At 40.5% G+C, this 23,027-nt stretch overlaps 1 protein-coding gene across 1 annotated transcript; it reads right to left on the bottom strand.

Moving 5' to 3' along the window:
* Positions 1 to 255: 255 nt before the first annotated feature.
* On the bottom strand, positions 256 to 22,925 carry QSOX2 (quiescin sulfhydryl oxidase 2). Its single transcript, XM_069872949.1, has 12 exons — positions 22,678 to 22,925; positions 17,744 to 17,844; positions 17,016 to 17,064; positions 16,121 to 16,226; positions 15,844 to 15,934; positions 13,914 to 14,059; positions 13,137 to 13,280; positions 11,147 to 11,276; positions 9,375 to 9,497; positions 8,125 to 8,275; positions 4,319 to 4,507; positions 256 to 1,704 (listed from the first exon to the last, which is right to left on the bottom strand). The coding sequence occupies exons 1-12, from the start codon at positions 22,916 to 22,918 to the stop codon at positions 1,154 to 1,156; spliced, it is 2,022 nt and encodes a 673-aa protein (XP_069729050.1). The 5' UTR covers positions 22,919 to 22,925; the 3' UTR covers positions 256 to 1,153.
* Positions 22,926 to 23,027: the final 102 nt, after the last annotated feature.

The raw sequence follows: 23,027 nt of genomic DNA, 5'->3' as shown, positions 1-23,027 counted from the left end.
GCCAGGTCTGTAAAGGCAACTGCCACATCCCCATTGCTGCCACATCCCAGAATGGAGCAGCTCAGCCTTAACCATTCATTAAATCCTTCTTGACCCAAACAGAGGAGCACCCCAGCAGAGGGGCAAGAGAAACGGCCTGTTTGTCCAAGTGAAGCATTTACGCCACCTCACAGGAAGAACCATCACTGTTCTGCAACAGAGCCATCCAACAGCATAAGAAATGTAGTATTTCCAGTCCGTAAATTTGTTTGCTGGTGCAAATATCACTGTCCTTCACTAAAACCAGTGTTTCTTTTTACTGGAATTCATCTCAATTGGCTTCCATCTGGATACCACAATCATTACTCAGGTATTTTTCTGGGTCATAAATGAGTAAGGAGAGTTACCAAATGCTCCATCAACACATCCAACAGAGGAGCAAGGAAAGCAGGGGCTCCAAGTTTGTCCTTGCTTACATCTAAACTCCATTAAAACAGATGACAGCATCAGCAATCAGAGTCAGGCTGCTTACCAAGATACAAACTGCCCCAAGCTCTCCTCTGAGCAGACACACACATACTTGGCTGGAACACATGGGAGAATGGAGGACTTCCTGGAACACATAATGCTTTCTACTTTAAATATGCAGTGTAAATAATATTTGAGAAAGTCAAATTGATTTAATCAGAATAGAACTCTTGTTTCCTGAAAAAAAATATCAGGATTCTTGCTTCTCCAAATGAAGCAGCCAAGGTATCAGCGTAACCGTTCAGTACTCCAGTAGGTAAAATCAGCTCTGGGTAAATTAAAGAAAACCCTGACTTGAAATACACAAACCAATATCCAATTTCCTTGAAAACCAGGCACAGCTGATTGCATAATGTAATGTTTACTCTGAAAATGAGTAAAGGATGTAGGTGGTAATTCACATAAAAACCTTAACTGAAAAATGCCATGCTTGCTTCAGTGGACATTTTATGACAGCCTCAGCTAGAGATTGGGGTTCTCACAGAGAGCTCTGCACATTAAGCCAGAACATTTGTGAAATGACTTGAGAAGAAAGGAGGTTTTAAACAAGGAATACTGCATATAAAATCCCTGATCATAAATATTAAAGCTGCATCTGGGACTGAACAGCCACATACAATGAAGACTGTGTTTCCGCTTTACACTTCTATACAGATGAGCGATAATACTTCACTTTCCACCGTTTAGATCTCATTCGGAAAAAAAAGTACATTATCATTAAAAATAAGGATGAGGCTACATACAGGATGACACACAGACTCATGTCGATGTTTGAGAAGCCAATCCCCAAGAAGGACATGGCCTGCTTTGTCTCTTTAAGGTTAACTGATTCAACCGCGCCTTTACCACTATCTTTGACAGGTGCACGATTTGCTATACGCTGATCTAACACCTTAGATTCAGAATCTAGCATGTTTTCTTTATCCTGGATCTTATTTTCCCTGTTTCCACTTGGTTTCTTCAGTAGGCTTTTGTCTTTCCCCTCCCCTGTATCTCCTTGTTCAGCTTCACTGGCGTCGGTCTGGCTTTCAGTGTATTTATACAGAATATTTTCACTGTTGTAGTGATACTTCAGGAACTGTAGAACTTGGACTTCGTTCCAGCTGTGCAATCCTTTAATTTCTTCATGACATGCAGGACAAATGTCTGGAGTTGGCCACTGAACTTTGGGAAATTTGGGATCTTCAGTCAAATCACCTAACAGGGAGGAGAAAAATAAAAATCAGAATCAAACACACTGAGAAAACTGAACCACCAGACCCTTCACTGGAAACCGCAGAGCATTTTCCACTCATGAACAGTGAGACTGGCAAATGCAGCTCACAGCACAACGATGTCTGTATTAAACTGAAGACAAACAGATTTGGAAATTCAAACATTTCCTTTCAATTCTGTTCTGAAGCATCAGTGCCTCTTTCAAAATACAAACACTAAATCATAATTATTTTCTCTCAGTAAAAGCTGTAGGGTTCAAAATTCTACTGCCACCAGGTACGAGAATTGCTGTTTCTAGAAGCATGAAAACGCCTCCACCTGGGCCCTTCAGGGGTTAATGTGAATTATGGTTCAAAACAAACTGCTCTTTTGAACTCCATACGCCTTAATCCCGCCTGGTTGCAGAAAGCAGTTTCAAGGCCAAACACTGGCAGATATTTCCATGTTTCTACACTGTGAACCATTCCATTCCGAGTTTGCTTTTTCATCGCCTGCATTATTACTACAGCAAACTATTTCCAGCACTTTAAAAACCATTATCATATTTAAGATGTATTTTTCAGCTTGCTTTTTAGCATTTAAACAGATAATGTTGTCTTCAATGAGATCTAATTTTAACCTTGCAGTTGCTCGTCACTCTAGTCCCTTTCTGTCTCGATGGCAAAGAGCTGAACGCTGCAGCCAGTGCTGCACTGCTCTATAAAATAACATTTGAAAATGTGGATGGAGATGATTTTTAGAACAAAAAAAGCTCTACCTGGTAAAAAAGCAAATTTATTTAGCTGGTTGCTATTAGAACAGTAACACTTCTAAATAGTTCAGAAAGAAATATATTCTTATTTTATTACTATTTCCGTCCTTTTTAGAGGCTGTGAACTTTCTCATTGAGCAAATATTGTTTAGGGATTCAGAGGATGCTTACATATATTTGTCTCCTTGATATCTGCAAGTAAGAGAGCAAGTTTGATTTCAGATATCTTAAATAAAGATGACTCGGTAATTAATTTGTTTCGGTAGAGAAAGTAGAAATGAAACATCTAATGGTAGTAATAATAAAAAGAAAACTCACTGTCCTTCATGATTCCCTGCCAAAGTGAAGAATGCTATAAATTCTGTACGTTCTAAAGCAACAGGAAAGAATTAAATATACACCAATCTCATGACCCACACTTGAAGGCTGTGCCAAGGTGTTTTCATTGACCAGACACCATTTCTCATTCAAAGCCGTCTATTACCAGGAATACAGATGCAGCTTTTAAGGATTAAAATCCATCACTGTCCCAAAGAGAAATTTTAGCAAACTTAAAAAGCATAATTTAACATTATTATTTATTCCAGTATGTTTATATTTCTTTCTAAAAGGGTATTATAGCTGGCTGTTGCATCATCCAAATCAATATCCGTGCAAGTTTTCCAATAACTTAATGTTCTAAATAAGTCCATTGCTCCACTACTTAGCAACTTCAAGTCAACAGCACAACCTTTTCCTGTGTTCAACCTGGTGATAGTAACAAACATTATAGAATGTTTGTATTTAATGTCTCATCATTTACTTTTTTCTCCTTGGAGAAAGGAGACAAACTGTTTATACTCACAATGGTATTTAATACTTCATAAATCTTGGGAATTCGGCGTAACCATAACATAAAAACAATATAGCATATTTAAATTCCAACTAATGCTACATTACACAGATCCATAACAGCAAACAGGGATTTAGTGCAAAGAGAAACCAATTTTCTTTAGTGCTTTAGTTACTTAATGTCCCCACAACAGAACAGATTAAATACAACTCCTATTTTAACGGTACTTTTAGTCTAACTGAAAACACAGCAATCTAGCGGGGGAACAGATTTTCTTCATGCAGTCATTTTGTTTTATTCAGTTGCTGATATGCTAATACTTGAGGCTCTTTTACCCTGAGAAATTTATTCCGTTCAATTATCATCATTTTCACAGAATCACAGAATCACAGAATAACCAGGTTGGAAGAGACCCACCGGATCATCGAGTCCAACCGTTCCCATTTTCTATACAGTATCTCTCCAGAACAGAATGAAGACAGGTTTTAACTTCTATTTAAACAGTTACAGAAAGAAACTTCACTTTTTTTTTTTAATCCACTGATGAGTGGCTGAACTGTATTAGTCTTTTTGAAATGGCTTTGATGTGTACTCCAGAAAGATGCAAGGAGAAATCTCAGCAGAAAGAGTATTTTTGAGAATGATGAAGTTTCATGATTACCCATCATAACAGGTAACTGTGCTACCAGAGGGCACTGCACCTCAGGGGTGGTTCTCACTCACGCAAAGGTCAGCATGTTAGTCATTAGAGACACAGTGGATTGGGATAACTTTTGCTCTACACACAAAAACCCTTTCCTGCACACCAGTGTACATGTGGAGTTAGGCTTTGGAAGTCAGTATTTAATAAAAGCAACATCAAGCTGCGACAGCTGCTGCTGTTGTTTCTAAACCCATGTTACAGAGGCTAATTTGTACCATTCAAACACAAACCACATTGTATAAAATCCCACAGCCTTGTCTCTCAGGCATAGCTGCCTCCAGTGGGTTTTCCTAAGCAAGGTCTTCCATACCTGCGAGCCTGTTGTTCACCACGTTGTGTTTCTCCCAGAGCCAGAGAACAGCCTGGTCTAAGGTTTCAACGGAATCCATGGACTCTTTAGCCATTTCTTCAAAATGCTGAGCGCAAGCCTTGCATCCAAAAAAGTGGTGAATGTATCTCCGCATGACCTGAAGCACTATTTGGGGATCGCCTTCAAGACCTAGGAAGACAGATGACAGATGCGTTTAGCACCATCTGGACAAACACAGCTTCAACCCAGGCGCTTTAATGTATGTAAAACTGAACCGTGGGAAAAGGAAATGCTGCTACCTTCTTGTTCCATGCAAGTTTACACCTCCACTGTGGAGATAATACGCTACCCGCTTCTATAATTTAAAGATATCCATAGTACATGTGCCACTGTGCAGAACCTACAGAGTACAAAGATATTAGAGGGATAAAAACTTCACATGTTCTTGGACAAAATACCTCTCCCCAGAAATACATACATAAAATTGTCACTAAGTAGTTGAGGTGAGATATTTGGAAACCAAGTTATTTGGCAATAAATAATGTAGAGCTTAAAGCGATCTCAAACAGTGCATTTCAAAACACACTGTTTTGAAATTTGTCTGGTAGATCAGACAGAACTACAAGGGTGTTACAGAATACCAGAATCTCACTACAGTTACCAATTCCATGGCTTTTTTTGCAGGCTCTGAATGCATATCAGCTACTTAGCAACATCTGAACTTTCAAGAGTAACTCAGGAATTCCTATTAAAATAAACACAAACACATTATTCTGTCTATAACGTTCACACTCTTACACTAAGGATAATGCACAAGAATCATTATTTTATTCAGAAGCAAGCTAAGGTCTTCACAGATTGCAAACTTCATCCTGGGCCTTTAATGTAGTCCCCACATCCATAAGTGGCTTGAAAACCTGACATAATTTGTTGGAATCCTAATGGTTTCATCTCCGTCTCGCTGATTTTTTGATTCATGCTTAATTGACCTAGTAAATTATGCCAAAATGTATTTACAAGTGTACTATATGTTACCACGAACACACACTTGTCAAAGGGAACACATTTTATGCTGCAGATTGATCAAATTACCGACGCCTGCAGTTGAAAACCTCTAGCACCAGTAATTTACAGTGCAGGTTTTGTAGGTTCTGTAGTAAAGGGTTACGGTGCTTTGCTCACTGTCCTGCTCGGTAGAGAATAACAAATGGTTTGGTAGTTCATGTGCCCTCTGTACATGCACTGCATTTTGGGGGGAAAAAAGATGATCCTCAACAAAACCTGTTCAGAACTATCAGAGTACTGATCTGTTACATAGATAAAACGCACAGAGACTGCCACAAACACCTTCATTTAAAACAACAACATTCCATTCTTAAACATGGCAGCAAAAAAGTCTTTAAAGCCCAAAAGAAATCATAAAAAGCAAACAATCTCTACTCAGACATTCAATATCTGTGATTGAATAGGCATGTATAAATAAAAGCTATGAGATTAAAGCAGATTAAATTACAGTATTAAAAGAAAGGCTGGAAAAATAATTTTGGAAAGTTGAAATGAATTTCAAGCAAACCAGTTTCACCATGTCCACTAAAATCTGTATTTAGAAAAAAATAACAAGCGCAACAAAAGTAACCACTCACAAATCACCTCTTTATGGAGGAACAAAGATTCATACACAGACTTAATCATACTTGTTCTCCTGTGTACTGTTAGGCTCTTGAAAATTCACTTTGGGGGAAGTCTTTCAAATTTTGCAGCAGATTAAAATGAATTCAGATAATTTTTTTTTATGAAATCCACAAGTCTGCCTTATTTACCCTAACAGATCCCATTACCAAAACCACATTTCATATAATTAAGTATGCTCAGGACTAGGTTTCTGCAATGATTTCGCTCATCCTCAGATGTGAGTAGTTCTTTTGGATTCTTTTGGTTCTCAAATGTCCTTTGGATTCCCTTACACTGATCCCACCGCAGGTTCAAATTACACTGTTCAACATTAAAATGTGTCAAATAGAAGCCAGTAAAACTACTGTATCAAGAAAGCCCCAGTGAATTCACACCGACTGCCACACTCTGCAAGTAGAGGAAACTATCAAGAAAAATACAGCTGCTTTCAAAAGAAAACAAACAATTGCAAAATGGCTCATTTTGTTTGTTTTTCTTTTATCAGCCCAGAGATGAATCTTCTATTAACATCTGCCATGTATCATCGTGTAATCCTCCTTTTCTCTTTCCTCCCAAACTACTGCAATTCAGGGTAACCCTAATCTTTAAAGTGGACAAGAACCATAAAACCCTACCTGTGGTGGGAAGGATTAGGGAGTACATCATGCTTTTTAGTAGATGGGATTTAAACAAGCAATAAGGAGAGGAAAACCTCCCAAGACATAATCCGACAGTCTCAGACTGACCCAATTCTTTCGCCGTAAGACGTGATCATCACATATCTGTCCCGATTTAAATCGATGGTTAAGCATGCCAAAGAGTTTTCAGGTCCTGCAATGTATTTTTAACTTTAGACTGACGAGAGCTCAGGCTCAAAACATGGGAACAATTTAAGATACAATTTTGTACCATTAAATATTAAGAATGTTTGCACTTCTAATTAGAACACTTTTGGCAATTGGGACAAAAGGGAAAATTTAACTCATACGTGATCTCTTTGGACAGCTGATATACCAGCCGGTACGAAAAAACAAACTCACCAGGCAGAGCATGGTATGAAATTAAAAGGATTCAACCCACTGTCCCAAGAATAACAAGACAACACAAAAAGAGAGAAACAAAAATCAACAACAGATGATCAGCTATCCAGAAAAATCCCTGTTGTACAGGAGTTTCAATGTTAAGAATTGAGAGATTTTCACTGTGATTGCGAGTAATGCTGGACAAACATCCCTCATTTGAAATAATCAAATGGGGTTTTTTAACATACATTCACTAACAGACAAATTGCAAATTTCTGAGTTTTATGATCGAGTAACAGTCCATGTAGCATTCTTATATTCTTTGGAAAAGATACTAAAAGGCTTTAAATGATAACTAAACAGCACCTTAACCTAACGAAGCACTGTCCCAGCAAGAATGAAAACAAATGAAGTCCAGGATCTTGGCATTTGTGATTCTATTTCCATTGTGCCAGGAGAACAGAAAACATACCCAGCACATTTCTTAAATAGAAATAATCACTCGAATATTAACACTCTGCTTCACAAGATGCTGTAGGTCTAAAAATGAGCAATTTTACTGAGCACTTGCAGAGCAGTGAATCCCTGCACAGATCAGCGGACAGTGGGCGCATTCAGCTGAAAAACCGACTCATAACATTTGTTATTTAAGAAATAACACTCCATGATTGGCTAATGGCTGTACAGCTTTTACAGCTACTAAACTGTACAGCTAAATCTCATTCTGCTCAATTTAAATTAACAATGCCACCTCAAGTAACTGGAACATCCCTCTTCTGGTAGTTAAAAATGTCTTTGTTTGAAATCCTTTCCCTTTTCAGCTTTATTGCTCACATCTTTAGAGCCATGTACTTTATTTACCACATTTCTAAGCAAGGACAAAGTGACAGGCTTTCTGTCAAAGCCTCCCTGCTGCAGCAAAGCTCGGCTCTGACCTCTGCTGGTACAAACTGAAAGCTGAGCCTGGAAAGCCACTGTCCACCACCAACTTATCAATCAGCTGAGTATTTACACACAAAAGTTTGCTCTAATGTGTTAATTTTTCTATTACACAGGAGAACTGCTGCACGTATTTGTCTAGTCCCTCAACCCTCTCGCATAACTGCTGCTCACCTGTATTTATCAAAGCTTTTGGTCGCAGCACAGCTTGAACAGTCAGGGTATGAAAGAGCTTCCAAAGGGAGCAGGTGTAACCTCTCAGCTCTGGTCTGCTGCCCTGACATCCGACCCACTGAACTTTCTTAGGGAGAAAGATCCCGGAAATCTGGAAAAAAATGTGTTTAAGATATATGCAGCTCTGGGATCTCAATTCTCTAGTGGACATAACAGCAGTTACAGTGAAATTGAGGTGAATAACGATAAAGAATAGCAAATAACAGCACTTGTTGCTAATGAACTAGCTTAGCGCAAACAAGTTTTAAATTCAGAGCAGTCTTTAAGTCTGAGATACTGATAACCATTACAAAAACTCATCCCTCTTGCACACATATTGCATGATATACAGTCACAGTCTGATCGGCCAGACAGAATACATTAAGTAGCCTAACCTGTCAAGTTTAAACACAACACAGACACACAAATACTACTGAAACTCCGAGAGCTACATTTCCCTGGGCACATTGAAAATACCACATTACTCAGTGAGATCTACATGACTTACACTGGTAAAGTCTTAACAGGCTTAGATGTAGAATTACTTATTAATCTTTTCTTAAAACAAAATCACTACTTAAGCATTGTACCTAAAATTCAGTACAAGATTTTAGTTTCTGAGACTTCTCAGGTTCCTAAAATACATAGGAGGTTTCCAAAGTTCAGACAGCAATCCCAGTTCATGGGAAGAAAGGTTCAGATTGACTTCAGAACAAAGGTAGCCCTTATCCCACAGCTTTGCCTTACCAAAGCAAGATGGGATTCCTAGCAAGGCCTTTAATATGCCAGGAAATTCAGGAATATTTTGAGAAACTCTTCTGGAACATTGCCTATTTCAAGTGGAAATTTCCCATTGCTTAAACTCTGACCTTCCAGAGAACCCTGCTGATTGCAGTCAGAGCAACCAACGGCACCTCAAACATATCTGTTGGGAATCTTGCAACAGTTGAAGCTGACATTAGGGAACATCTCTACTTTAACGACTGCTTGCTCATTGTAAACCAGACAGGATTGTGTATTTCAATTCTCTCATTTCAATTCCCTCCTGCAGTTGTTTTTTTTCCTAGTAATGATATCACTTTATATTCATTTTAACCTTCTTATAACTCCATTACGACCGAGGGACCATCAGTAAGTGATGTCTTAGATTTATACAGAATCTTATCCTTTACTAATGCTGTATTTTATGCTGGAAACTAGTAACAGCTTACCCGCATTTTGTTGTTGACCAGATCTAGGATAGCATCATAAGGGATTTTGTCTAATGGAAGGCTCACCAGCCACTCTTGCAAGGTCTCTAACAACTTTACCACAGGCTGGCGGCCAGGAAACAGCTGAGGAAAAAAAAACAAGAAGAAAACACCCACATTTTAAAGCACAAATTTCATTAGCAGCAAGACACTTATCTTTATCTAAATGTGGGTTTCCTGCTTAAAATACTTCAGATTTGCTTTTGTTATGAGAAAATAAAGTATTTGGTTTGCTTTCAATAAAAGGCCATCTCACACTAAGTTTTGCTTACAAAATTTAACAAGCTGTATGGACAAAACGTTAACCAGTAAAACGAAACTATTCAATAGCCAGCAGAAATGCTACAGAATGACTTTTGACAGATTAGGTAGCATTAAGGTAACTCAGCTCAGTGTATACAGCTCAGAAAGACCGAAGTGAATCAGAGAGGCTGAAATCCTCATTCTTAGAAGATTAATCACAGAAATTAGTTCCTGTAGAATATTTGCTGAGATTTCTGTAAGTGTAGGTGATGTTGGTTATCTAGAAGAAAATTCCCCAAAGTAGGAAACCATAGCCCTCTGTGACTTAGGATTTATCCTCACTATAAATGCTGTTACATCTGAGAATCATGAATGAGAAATACGAGGAATGTGTTACACAAGCAGAGAACGCAAATAAATGAGAGCAGCCCCCACTGTCTGGACACGAGCACACAACTAAGAGAGCATTCCACATTTATGCACTAATGGCCAGGGAAGCAAATGACATCAGCTGGCCAGCAGCCATTTGAAGAACAGAGGATGTTTTAGGGATAATATGATGGAAAGATTACCACAACACTTTCTTAAAGAAATGAGGCCAGCTAGAGATTTCTGCCCTCCGACGGCCGCGGGGGGGCAAGAAACGGTCTGTCTGACTGTCAGATAAACCCAGATATTTGGGAATAGTTCATATAGGCCTTATTATTCCCTTAAACAGATACTGATTCGCTTTCTTTAAAACAAACCAAAACGTTAGCTGCTCAGTAAGTAAATATAGAGACATCGGTTATTTGATAGGAATGGTTGGGCTCGATGATCCAGTGGGTCTCTTCCAACCTGGTTATTCTACGATTCTATGATATTTCAGTAGGCTGACATTATAAAGTTAAACGATTTAAATGTTTTTCTCAAGTCATATCACATTAGATTACATATATTGTCCCTTCAGACAAACACAGTTATGGAAGCATCTTTTTTTTTTTACTACTCACTTACATTTAATACTTAATTATTTTGAAATACTCAATTAAATTCAGTCCCTCAATTATTTCAAAATTTAGCCAGGAGTTACTACATGTCTAAATAGAAAACCACTTGTCAAGTATGCGCTAACGAAATCCAAAAGTCAAGAATGAAAAACAAGGTTTTTTTTAATCCCACTCAGTTACAATAGCTACTTATCCTGAAAATCTGATAAATGGGCTGTATTTACAGTGGTTGCTCAATATGCTGCAGAAAACTTAAGCTTTATTTCATTTCAAGCTCTCTGAGATAAAATTAAAATGCATTTCAACCCTGTAAGTGTGCCAGAACAGCATGCAATAACTTCAAAATAACATTTAAAGAAACCCACAAAACTATTTTTTGGGCTAGTAAGGAAGCATATTTAAAATATTCTGAAACACATTTTGAGAGATTTAGGTCACATAATAAATTTTATGATAGAGTTACTCTATTACTACAAATAATCAAAGACTAGAAGTGTATACCTTGGCAGAGACAGTAACAAAATCCTTGAAGGTCTTTAGCTCAGCTCCTTCAAGTGTCTTGTGCGTCGCGAGCTCTACCCTGAGCAGGTAATGCAATCCCGACTCAAGGTCGGCCATGTACAGCTTCGATCTGAAAGACACATATATAATGGTAGAAAGTGGCAGGTTTCTTTTGCTCATTTTCTCACCGGTCGTGAAGGTAAATTTGATATATAGGAGGTGCCATCAAAACCTCAACATTTGCCACGGCAGAGATTGCAGCCCATCCTGCAGCAGGGTGGGAAGGCACAGCAGTCACTCCAGGTGCTCAGCACGGCGAATGTCAAGTTCAATGACTTTCACTGTACTCTTAAGAGAGTAATTTTATGTCACTTCATTGAGAGATTAGACAAATGAAGGATAACCACACACAAGAATTTCTTTTATGTTTGACCGAACTTTTTGCCTCCCAGCCAGCTTTACCTTGTCATGAAATTATAACCCTGACACTGGCAGCTGGTGTAAAGGATTGACAGCTTCTCTTCAGGATTGACCACAAACAGGAAAATGACACGCTATGGGGAAAAGGAGACTTTTGTTGAACAAAAGTAGATTGTACACAGAGCAGAAGAGCAAATGAGACTGAAAAAGCTCAGTTTGGGAAAGGATTGAATCTAGAAACCCTCTCCCAAACGCAGAGTTTTACTGCAGGTTCCTTGCATACAACTCAATTTTTATCACACCAGCTCTTCAGACATAATTAGGCACCTTATGACAGGTACAAATAAAACATCTGAAGCGAATCAAAGATTTTAAGAGCTTCTCCAACCGAGTATCTTCATAACAACAAAAGAATCACTTCACAAAGAACAAATACATCAAGTAAACCACCCCACCCATCAATGAGTATTAACTTTAGACTATATGATACAGAGCAATGGAACCAAACAAACAAGTTCAGAGTTAGCAGAGGTAGCACTTCTTGTAAGAGTCCAGCAGCACCACTAATTCTAAAACAAATATAATTAAAACCACAATAATTCAAATAACTGGCTGGCCCCACCTCCTAAATAACATGCAGGAAATAACATATTAAAATACAGAATAACCTATTACCTTAACAACTCAAAATACAGACCAATTTTCAATTTCTCTCCTTCACTAACGAGGTACTCAGTTAATTTTTAAAAAACAGCAAAACCAGCAAAATTCTGCTTCAAGTTTCTTAAACAGAGATATCCATATGAATGCATGAGGTTCTCACAAAGAATCCTATCTAGAAGATACCTGGACTGGAAATTCATATCAGGAAGATTTTGTCCTGCTGGGAAGCAGCTCAATTTAACCAAGTTGTTTTGATAGCAGAATGTTTCATATAAAATATTTTATAACAGCCATTGAAAGAAGATGACACTAATAGTGTCCAGGAAAGGAAAGTAAGTACAAAATGAAAGCACTCAGTGCTACATCTTTTCCATCTAAAGATGCTGAGGGATTATCTCTCTGCAAAGCCTTTACATCCTTCTCTCAAACAGACGAAGAGGGAAAGAGAGTGAAGATAAATATCACCAGATTTGGTATGATAAACATCTTTTAAAGTGACTTTAGTATTTTCTATTATATTTGCATTTGAGCAGCAACTTTTAGCGGGCACTGCTAAAAGAGAATTCTCCTTTTCTACAGGAATGTTATAGCTTGTTATTTTACTATTAATTCTTTCAGGGACAGTGATTACCTGGCTAAAGTTTTCCATCCATTCAAATCAGTGAGCTATATACTTCAGGTAATGAGTGATAAGTCCTTGGTATTTTTAAGTCATTTAAGTATTTAGCAGAATACTTACATGCCTTACATAGCAGTGCAGGTGCATCTCACGGGATAGAATGAAATAAACTTTTGAACTGCACTGATTTTATAATAAATTACAACAGAGCTTCCCATGTGGCAAGAAAAAACTGCAAGCAAAGTTTAGTAACCAAGCATTGATCTGAAAATAGAGGGTATCACTTACTTATCAAACTCTTTCCACACCTTGATTTCTGTACTCTCCTCTTTGTTTTCTTGAACAGGCAGCTGAAGTGGCAGAAGAAGTTTTTTTCTTACACCTGGCAGTGACTTTAAATACGAAGAAAAGAAAGACCGTAGAGGCTTCAAACTGCATATAAATAGACAAAGTAAAGATTACTTTTAACCTCAGACTAAGTGAATACCCAAAGCAAATTAGAGTATTTATAACATAAGATATTCACTTTTACATTTACAATAATACTAGGCCTCTTATTAAAACTACAGGTAATGATATTAAACGGTTCATTAATAACGAGCTCATTGTTCTCAGCATATCAAACTCCATGTTAACAACATTGTCTTCGAGCTTTTATTTCCAATTATAAACACTATTCCAAATCAACTACTCAACAAGAGGGGGGTGTCAGCAGTATAAACTTGGTTTTGTAGTCAAACACCACAAGGGCCACCACAACATTTTGGCTGATCTTCCCTACTCCAACAAAATCTAACTCCCATTGGCATAATCCCTGTCTGTTTTCTACCAGCTCTCACAAAGAGTAAACAGGACCACGTGATTATTTAATAACTGCTAGAGTGCTCAAGACAGGCAACTTTCAAACACAAAGAAATGTGTTGATTACATGCCAGGACACAATGTCATTATATGCACGCAAACAGTAGCTACAGAACAACTTACTTCGTACGAAAGGAGACTATGGAAATTGTTGTTACAGCTTAAATGAACCTTCCCATATGCGTCAGATGGAAAACTACTTACATGTTAATTAATCCATGAGACCCATTTGGATGCACCAGGTAGCATGAAGGGACTGAGGTAATGCCAAGTTTCTCGAGAAAAGGCTTGTCAGAATTCAAGGCTCTCTTTACAACAATGTTTTCATACTGGATCAAGTCTAAGATAACCTGGATAATGACAAGATGACATGAATTAAACATTGTGCAAAGAATATCCAGTCTTGTAGAACAAGACATATAAACAGGTGAAGTGCACTCTTCTTTAAGGATATCATTAAGCTCTTCACTAAGGAAGTCCATCTACAAGTTTTCTGTGGACATTAACAATCTCAGTTAAAGAAGATTTACTCTTCTCTAGAAATTATTTACTCCTGTCTTCCACAGGAGGAGGCAGAAGAGGCTGGTAACATCGGGATGCCCAAAGATTTGCCAGGCCCCACCTATCAAAGTTCTTTGCAAGCCACAGGCAAAGCTGCACCTGTGATATGATGACTGAATTATAAGTAATAAAAATTTGCACTTAAAAAAAAAGCTTAACTACTCATTCCTTCCCTTCTTAAATACTTCAAGATCACATTGCTAAAAGCATCCTCTTAGCCATTCTAATGAACACACACCTCACAGCATTCCATGAGCATATGCTCTTATACTGCCATTTCAAGTTCCATTCTCACCTACAAAATATTCCATGCTTCCAACTCTTCTTGCATTTCTACTTGTCATTCTTTTACTCCTACCCCTCTTTGCCTCTTTCATTTCTTTTCTCTGCTTTTTACAATTTCCACTATACTTTTCCCTTTCAGGTGAATAGTAGCTTTGCTACATTTTCCTTCACTTTCAGATTTGTCATTTAAGAGACTCTGCCTTCCCTTCATCAGCAATAAATGCATGGTCTCCCTTTCTTCAGCTCTTGTGACTTCTATTAGATTTGTCCATATTGCCTTATACTATCAACTTGAGATCGATGTTCTTTTCTATTTCACTAAGCTGTTCTATAAAGCTAAACTACCACATGGCATTAGCAAATATCTTTTCTCCTGAAAGCAGCCTCCACTTTCTGTTAATCAGACGACACTTAGTCTTTCCCTATAGCAGCAGGTAATAAAATTGAAGTGAGTATGATAAAATGCTGAAGAACTTTATAATCATCACATTTCTTGTCTTCAGTAATGCTCACTTGTATCAACACAGCAGCTTCCAGAAAAAAATTGTCTGGAAGCAGCCTGCTTCTCAAAGTGATTCTCACTTTTGGCAGCACATCCTCCTCCACTTATGCAACTGGGCCACCTCAGCATCGAATCTAATTAGAAACATTTCACAGACATTGGATGTTTCGACACAGATTATGCCTAGATAATTATGCAATTTATTTTCTTTACTTATCCTAGATGTTGGCAGGAAGAGAAAAGTAACAGTTGTCTAAGCTAACAGCAGGCTCATTAGGTGGTGAAATGATGCCAAACCAAATATTTTATTGGCGGGGTGGGCGAAGCAGGAAACCAAAGACTTTCACTTCCTTAGTGCCTCAGAACTGTGAAAATAATTTTATGCTATCATCTTAATTTAGAAGATAATTTCCTAAAACCTACACGTGAAGAAAGAGCCAGAGAATATGAATTATTATGAAATGGCTGAAATCACAAAAGCTGCCCAGAAGAAAGACTATCATGAATGGTTGAAACTAATAAATCAATCTTATACTAAAATGTGAATGGAAGAATTTAACATGACATCACATTCATTTGTAAACAAGTTGCTCTGTGTGACTAAACACACAGCCCTTTGCAAGCCCTTGATTCTGTGTTATCTCAAATCTGCATGACCTGCCCTTTATGACCCTTTAATTCCTTCCTATAATCAGAAATTTTGTTGCTTGTTTAAATAACAAAATTCAGTGGCGTTATGATACCATTCATTCATATTCATCACGTCATTCATAAGTCACACATTACCTCTCGTCCAACATAAGAGTTATTGCTTTCAAACACGATTGCAGTATAATGATGGCTGTTCTTGTCAAAAAGAGAAGCAACATCACTGGACCTTTTAAGAGAAGAAAAGCTACTTAGCACGAGTAGAATACAATACACCCAGTGTAACTGATAGAATTTCCTTTTTTTAATCTGATAATAAGCAAAAGGCTTAGTTCATCTTTAATCAGACCTTCCATTTTATTTGATTAACAACACAGTATGCATACACCATTGGTACTTTGAGAAAGGAACTTACGAAACAGGATTTAGTGGCGGGCAAGCAGGTGGTCTCGACTCTTGGGAATGGTTCTGTAAGAAGTCAATCATCATCTGACGAACTGTTTGCAGCTCTCGATCTGCTCCTGATCAGCACAGGTTACAAAAAAACCCAAACATTTCAGAAAACTGGGGGAAAAGGACTTACATGCAGGTTTTCACACATTCTCATGCTTTTCTGTGTTGGGTTTTTGTTTTAAATTTGGACTTAGAAACCAGAATACTATTTGGATGAAGAACAGGGACTAAAAAGCAGAAGCTCTCACAGATGGCAAAAAGTAACAGGTACAACTATGGTCTACGTGAAGGGTTAATGGTGCAGGTGGTCTCTCTTCTGACCTCTGGCCTTTTAAATGTTAATCCACTGAAAAAGAACACATCACTTTTGTCCCCAGACAAACCACCTCAAGCTGTGATCCTGTCAGACACAGAGGATAAGCCCGCTTTCAGTTACTCAACATCTGAAAGGAGGTTCTCCCAGTGAGACTCAGGATGCCTGAAAAGTGGCTGACAGATCAAAAAGCTCCATCAGGATTGAGCAAACTGGATCTAGTGCTGATGAGGTGTGTGGTGGGATAAAAGGAATTTTAATAACTACCTGCCATTTGTGAAAATTAAGAACTACATTTTAAAAAAGCAATCCCTGAGGAACACGAGCCCTAAGTTCTCAAACAAATATTTCATCTGAAATCCTGCCTGATATTCCATTTTCATGCAATACTTGTAATACCATATCTTAAAAAACTATCTACTGTCCATGCCATCTTTTGCTTTCTAAACTAACTGACAAGCAAAAGGATTGTGCTTACAGTGTGAGACATTCCTTGCTGGAAGGAGAACTGCTCTGGGTATTTCTCACAGCAGGATATTCTTACCTTTGTAATTTTCTCCGGTAGTAAACTGCTTTGTAAATGCTTTGAAGAACTATATGGGAGAAAAAAAAAGTATTATTGCTTTGAGAAACCTCACTGCATTAGATGAAAGCTCAGCTTAGAAACTGTTCAACAGTTTTTACTTTTTACAGCTCTAATTACATAACATTTTTATCTATCTCTTCAGAAGACAGTCTTCCCTCTTTGCCTATGAGTTCTAAAGACTCACTTCTCAACTGCACGGGAGTAGCTCACAGGTCTCAGTCAAAATCGTGATCTACAACCGAGCCACCTTTGAGAAGGAAAATACTGTAATGCATAATTCAACATCATGTATTGACCCACTACTGCAAACATTAACCAAACAAGAATTAACTGATTGCCAACTGTGAATTACACAGAACACTATCCACATTTTCTCAACTCCCTCCAGTTGTTAAACAGGATATACAACAGAGCCTGCCTGCTGCTATAAAAGAAAAGAATAGGAAAGATTCAGTGTCTAATAAACAATGCACTCCATTTCACACTCAAAATATTAAACATAAGAAACCACTGTTCTTTGGGTCAAACATTACGAATCCAACAGTGAAATGTCTCTTGTTCCCTCTCCTATCACAACAAACACAGTTTATTCAATCCTCTTCATCCACTGCATTCTGCTCACACTTGCTGTTTATATTGCGATTATCTGTTATTATTAGATTGACAAGTTAAAATTTGCCACTTACCCTAAAAGTTGGGTAGTAGTGAATACCATACTCTTTGCACGTCTCGTAGTTCTCTTCTTCCCCACAGTCCAGCACTCCAACTCTAATTGCAGATTCCCAGTCTGAAAACAAAGATAGCTTTCAATTTTCAGCAGAAGCGATCGTGGATCCCAGCTGATGGATTACCCTGCCTCCCAAGGAAATCAACAAGGGAACCCCAGTAAATTCCAATGGCACAAAAATCAAGCCCTTCGTCGATTCTCATCTGCTATTCATTTCTATTGTCAAGCGTAACACACTCTACTGAGTTTTAAAATAACTAAAACCTCCCTATTTTTCTTAGCTGCATCAGTATTTGCAATACACCTGAACAAGGAGAATGCCAACGCACAATGTAGCAGTTCCAGGGCTAAACACACTTTATTGAATCCAGGAAGATGAAACAGGAGCCAGCCAGCCCAACACTTGCAAGATACCAGATTGTATTCCCCAGCTTTCCCCATTAGCCAAGCTCATAAAATAAAGCATGCATAACATACATAACTGTGTAAAAGGAAACCAACAGTTACTCATCCACATGGCTGTCAATTATGAAACTATAAATTTGATGCATCTTGTATTACAGAGGTTTTAACAAGGACTCACTATTTACTGAACTTACAATGTTCTCAGAGGCCTCCAGAACTCGCACAACACTGGGCTCCTGTATGACCTACTAAAAGCCACCTTTATCCTTTAGCACTGTTCTGGAATACATTAGATACACCTCAAAAAATACCTGAGCCTTAACCAGAGGGCTAAATAGTTGAGTTTGAACATCACTGTAAGTCTTGTTTATAAATGTTTCATAGCAATAACCACAAGAGTTCAAGTCTTTCTATAAATACGCTTCCATGACTTCAACAAAAGCTTTTGACTCATTTATAGCTTTTTCCTTCTCCTCTTGCTAGGAACTTCTCTTTTTGAGCCATGCTCCACTGCAGCAATCGCTTTAAGGCAGAACTGCTCCAACAGACTCCTCAGACAGTTAGTTTTTAAGGCTAAGCTAAATCAAAACAGCTGTGGGCAGAATTGAAGATACATCACAATTCCCAAGTATCAATAAAACATAAAAAGCACCAACATTAAACTTGCTTTTATAGCAAAGAGAAGGAAAGCTTCATCAAGTTCAAGATCTGATTGACAGCTGTATGCCTAGCTGCTTCTGAAACCTGGCTTGACCTTTATTTGTCTTTGGAGGAGAATGGGGCAGGATTTCAGTTGTGCTGAACATGCCAACAGCTGAAGAGGCACCAGGAGGAACTACGAGCATGCTGGAGCAGATGGGCACGTATTCAGAGGAGTACAAAAGCTACAACAGTCTATTTCATCAGCCAAAATGCAAAATAAAAAAGAAGTTTGGCTTCTGCGTATCTATCTCATTCAACTTTCACCACTCCTCCTCCCTTCTCCACCAGTCTTGATCCTCCTCCACACAATGAATAGAAGTGATGATCCTAATGCAAATAGCCTCCTCGAAACAATGCCAACCCACCGCTAGCTAAACACGTGGGTTAAAGGGCACCAGCTGGGATGTGTGCTGCTTAGCATTCACTTCTGCTTGAAAAGAGGCTTTTGCATTCTAAAGGATGCGAAAGTTGTTGGCGTGCACAGCTTGGGCTGTTCAAGTTTACAGGGGTAACATAGCCTGCGTTGTTTTTTCTTAAATGCTGATGAATTCTAAATTAGCATCAGAATCTTTGACGTACTGACTCACAACTACATGAAAGGGGTAGGTGAGCAATATCATGTTGACCCACACTATTTCTGTTTATGCTAAACAAGTTCCAGTGAGTGACTGCATGTGTGGGATGGAGCGGAAATCCAGCAGGTTGGTCAAAGTTCCTGCTGAAGAAACGCTACAGAATCCCAACACAGCACTCATCATGTATCACCAGGAAGATCTATAGTTTTCTCATACCTTGTGTGTTCCCTGTCCATGCACCGCCACATGTTGTTCTCCACTACAAAGTTTCAGTAAGGGAAATCTTACAAGGAACCTCTCTGAGGTGCTGCTTGAGAGTTAATGGATCGTAACGTGCAGGCTGCGTGATGCATAACACCAAGGCTTTGGCATTTCCCATCAAATGTGTTTAAGGAACAATTTTTAGAAGGAAATAATAATTGCTAGATCAGAACAACAACTGCTGCATTTGGAACAGTTGATCCAAATCCAGAGGAGCGGATTACTTCTGCACGTAATTCAAGTGTTGTTGTATACAGGATTTCCAAGCGTTTGTTACTTCTACACAGAAAATTACTACACATAATTCCAGCCCACAGGCATTTTGGTGGATGGATACAACCATCTCTTAAGACAGAAAAGGTGCAATTATCTATAATAGCCACTTTGGACACTACTGTAATAAAACTAAACCTGTTATTAGGAATGCTGCAGCAATGACCGTGCTTTAAAGCCTTTCTGAGAGGAGAATCATAGAATCATAGTTAGGGTTGGAAGGGACCTTAAAGATCATCTAGTTCCAACTCCTCTGCCGTGGGCAGGGACATCCCGCTAGATCAGGTTACCCAGGGCCCATCCAACCTGGCCTTGAACACCTCCAGGGATGGGGCCGCCACAACTTCCCTTGGCAACCTGTTCCAGTGTCTCACCTGGTGAAGAAATTCTTCCTAATTCCTAGCCTAAGAGACTGAGCAATCAAACTCAAAACACAAATTACACAAGAGCAAGCACTGCTCCTGTTTTTCAGGAGGATTATATTCTGCTATAAAGTTTGCAATGATAATATTGCCAAGAATTAAGAAATGAGAAATTAAAAAAATATTAAGTACATTAGCACAGGCCTTTTATGGACAAAGTAGCTGCAACAGTTTAACGAGGCTGCATCAAATTAGCAAATATAAACACAGTGACGTAGGAGTTTGCTAATACAGATGAGTCTGCATCCTTCAAGGCAGCTGTAAAATCCTCACAGATGAGTAAACATTTTTGAAAAATGAATGTTGAGACAGCCTAAATGGGGGAAATGGTTTGGGGACATTTTTTTTTTTTTGATGAAACTACCAACAAAAAGTATAACTGTTCTCAGTCTCTTACTGAAACCCATTCATTCCAACTTCAGAGCAGAATCATTTTGCTGACAAGTAACAGTAGAAACCAATTGCATTTGCTGGTAGTGCCAATATCCACAAACATAAAAATCCACTTGGTAAATGAAAGTCTTCATAAAAACTGAATGGATTAAAGACCAGGCAGGCATTTACCTGGTTACAGCAATACAAGTGCATAACAGCATGTGCAGTTATCAGGACTATAGATGAGAAAGAAAATATATATTTGAAGAAGTCACTGAAAGTTACAAAAAATTGGCTGTGAAGTTATCACACTGCTGTGGAAACATATAAACGTGTCCCCGCCTTATTTTGACAATAGCTTTGGTTGTTTCAGACTCTTCATGATGTTCACTGCAGCATTCAAACACCTCTTTGCTTTTTCTTCAAAGAAGAAGCCCATGCACAGTGAGCCCACAGGTGACAGAGACAGCTCACATAGAGCAGAGCAAACGCAGGCACCGCGAGCCCTTGGGTGACAGAGCGAGTCCACGTGTGGCTGAACAAGCTTGCACAGGGCAAGCCCATGGGTGACAGAGCCCACGCAGGTGACAAATCGAGCTGGTGGGTGTCCAGCTCATGGGTGATGGAGCAAGGCCCGGGGTGACACAGTGAGCTCACACGGCTGACACAGTAAGACAGTGGGTGCCAAGCCCATGGGGGATACAGCGAGCCAGCGGGTGCAAAGCCACATGGGTGACACAGTGAGTTCACATGGGTGATATAGCAAGCTGTTGGGTGCCATAATGAGCCCAGGGGTGACACAGCAAGCCCACATGGGTGCCCAGCTCACGGGTGATGGAGCAAGCCCAGGAGGGACAGAGCAGCTGGTGGGTGCCCAGCTCAAGGACCATAGAGCGAGACCAGGGGTGACAGAGTGAGCCCAGACTGGTGACACAGGGAGCCAGTGGGTGCAAAGCCAGCTCATGAGCCACAGAGCAAGCCCAGGGGCGATACAGCAAGTCCACATGGGTGACACAGTGAGCCAGTGAGTGCAAAGCCACACAGATGACACAATAAGTCAGTGGGTGCCCAGCTCATGGGTGATGGAGTGAGCCCAGGAGTGACACAGTGAGCCCACATGGGTGACACAGAGGCCAGTGGGTGCAAAGCGTCACAGATGACACAGCAAGCCAGTGGGTGCCCATCTCATGGGCCACAGAAGGAGCCCAGAGGCGACACACCAAGTCCACAAGGGTGACACAGCGGCCAGCGGGTGCCCATCTCATGGGCCACAGAAGGAGCCCAGGGGTGACACAGTGAGCCAGTGGGTTCAAAGCCACACAGATGACACAGCAAGTCAGTGGGTGCCCATCTCATGGGCCACAGGAGCCCAGGGGTGACACAGTGAGCCCACACGGGTGACACAGTGAGCCAGTGGGTTCAAAGCCACACAGATGACACAGCAAGCCAGTGGGTGCCCAGCTCATGGGCTACAGAAGGAGCCCAGGGGTGACACAGTGATCCCAGACTGGTGACACAGCAGCCAGCGGGTTCAAGCCCACACAGGTGACACGGTGGCCAGTAGGTGCCCAGCTCAGGCGCCACAGAGTGAGCCCAGGAGTGACACAATGAGCCCAGACTGGTGACACAGCAGCCAGTGGGTACAAAGCCACACAGGGGGCACGGTGGCCAGTGGGTGCCCAGCTCAGGGGCCACAGAAGGAGCTCAGGGGTGACACGGCGGGCAGCGGGTGCCCATCTCATGGGTGCTGGAGCGAGCCCCGGGGGGCCCCATCGAGCCCGTGGGTGCCCCCCGGGTGGCACAGCGGCCCGTGGGCGCCCCCGGTGTCTCTCAGCCCCGCTCCGCGCCCCGGCCCGGGGGCCGCTCCCCCCCGCCCTCACCTCTGACGTCCCCCGCCAGCGCCCGCCAGGTGGGGGCGAAGGCGATGCAGTGTCCGCAGGACGAGCTGTAGAACTGCACCACCCACGCCGCCGAAGCGTTGAGCAGCGCCTGCCGCACCGAGCCGGCCGCCAGCACGGCCAGCGGGTCCGAGCCGGCCCGGTACAGCCGAGCCGCCGCCGCCCCCAGCGCCGCCGCCACCGCCAGCAGGGCCGGCAGAGCCCGCCGCCCGCGCGCCGCCATCTTGGGAGCGGGGCGGGGCAGGGGGGGGGCGGCTCCTCCTGCGGGGCCGGGGCTGGTGGGGGGGACACAGACACGGCGGGGCGTGGGTTGGAAGGGAGCTCAAAGCCCG

Source organism: Phaenicophaeus curvirostris, chromosome 20 (assembly GCF_032191515.1).
Source record: "Phaenicophaeus curvirostris isolate KB17595 chromosome 20, BPBGC_Pcur_1.0, whole genome shotgun sequence".
Classification (NCBI taxonomy): Eukaryota; Metazoa; Chordata; class Aves; order Cuculiformes; family Cuculidae; genus Phaenicophaeus; species Phaenicophaeus curvirostris.
The sequence above is the reverse complement of the archived record's forward strand: the minus strand, read 5'-3'. Positions and strand labels throughout refer to the sequence as shown.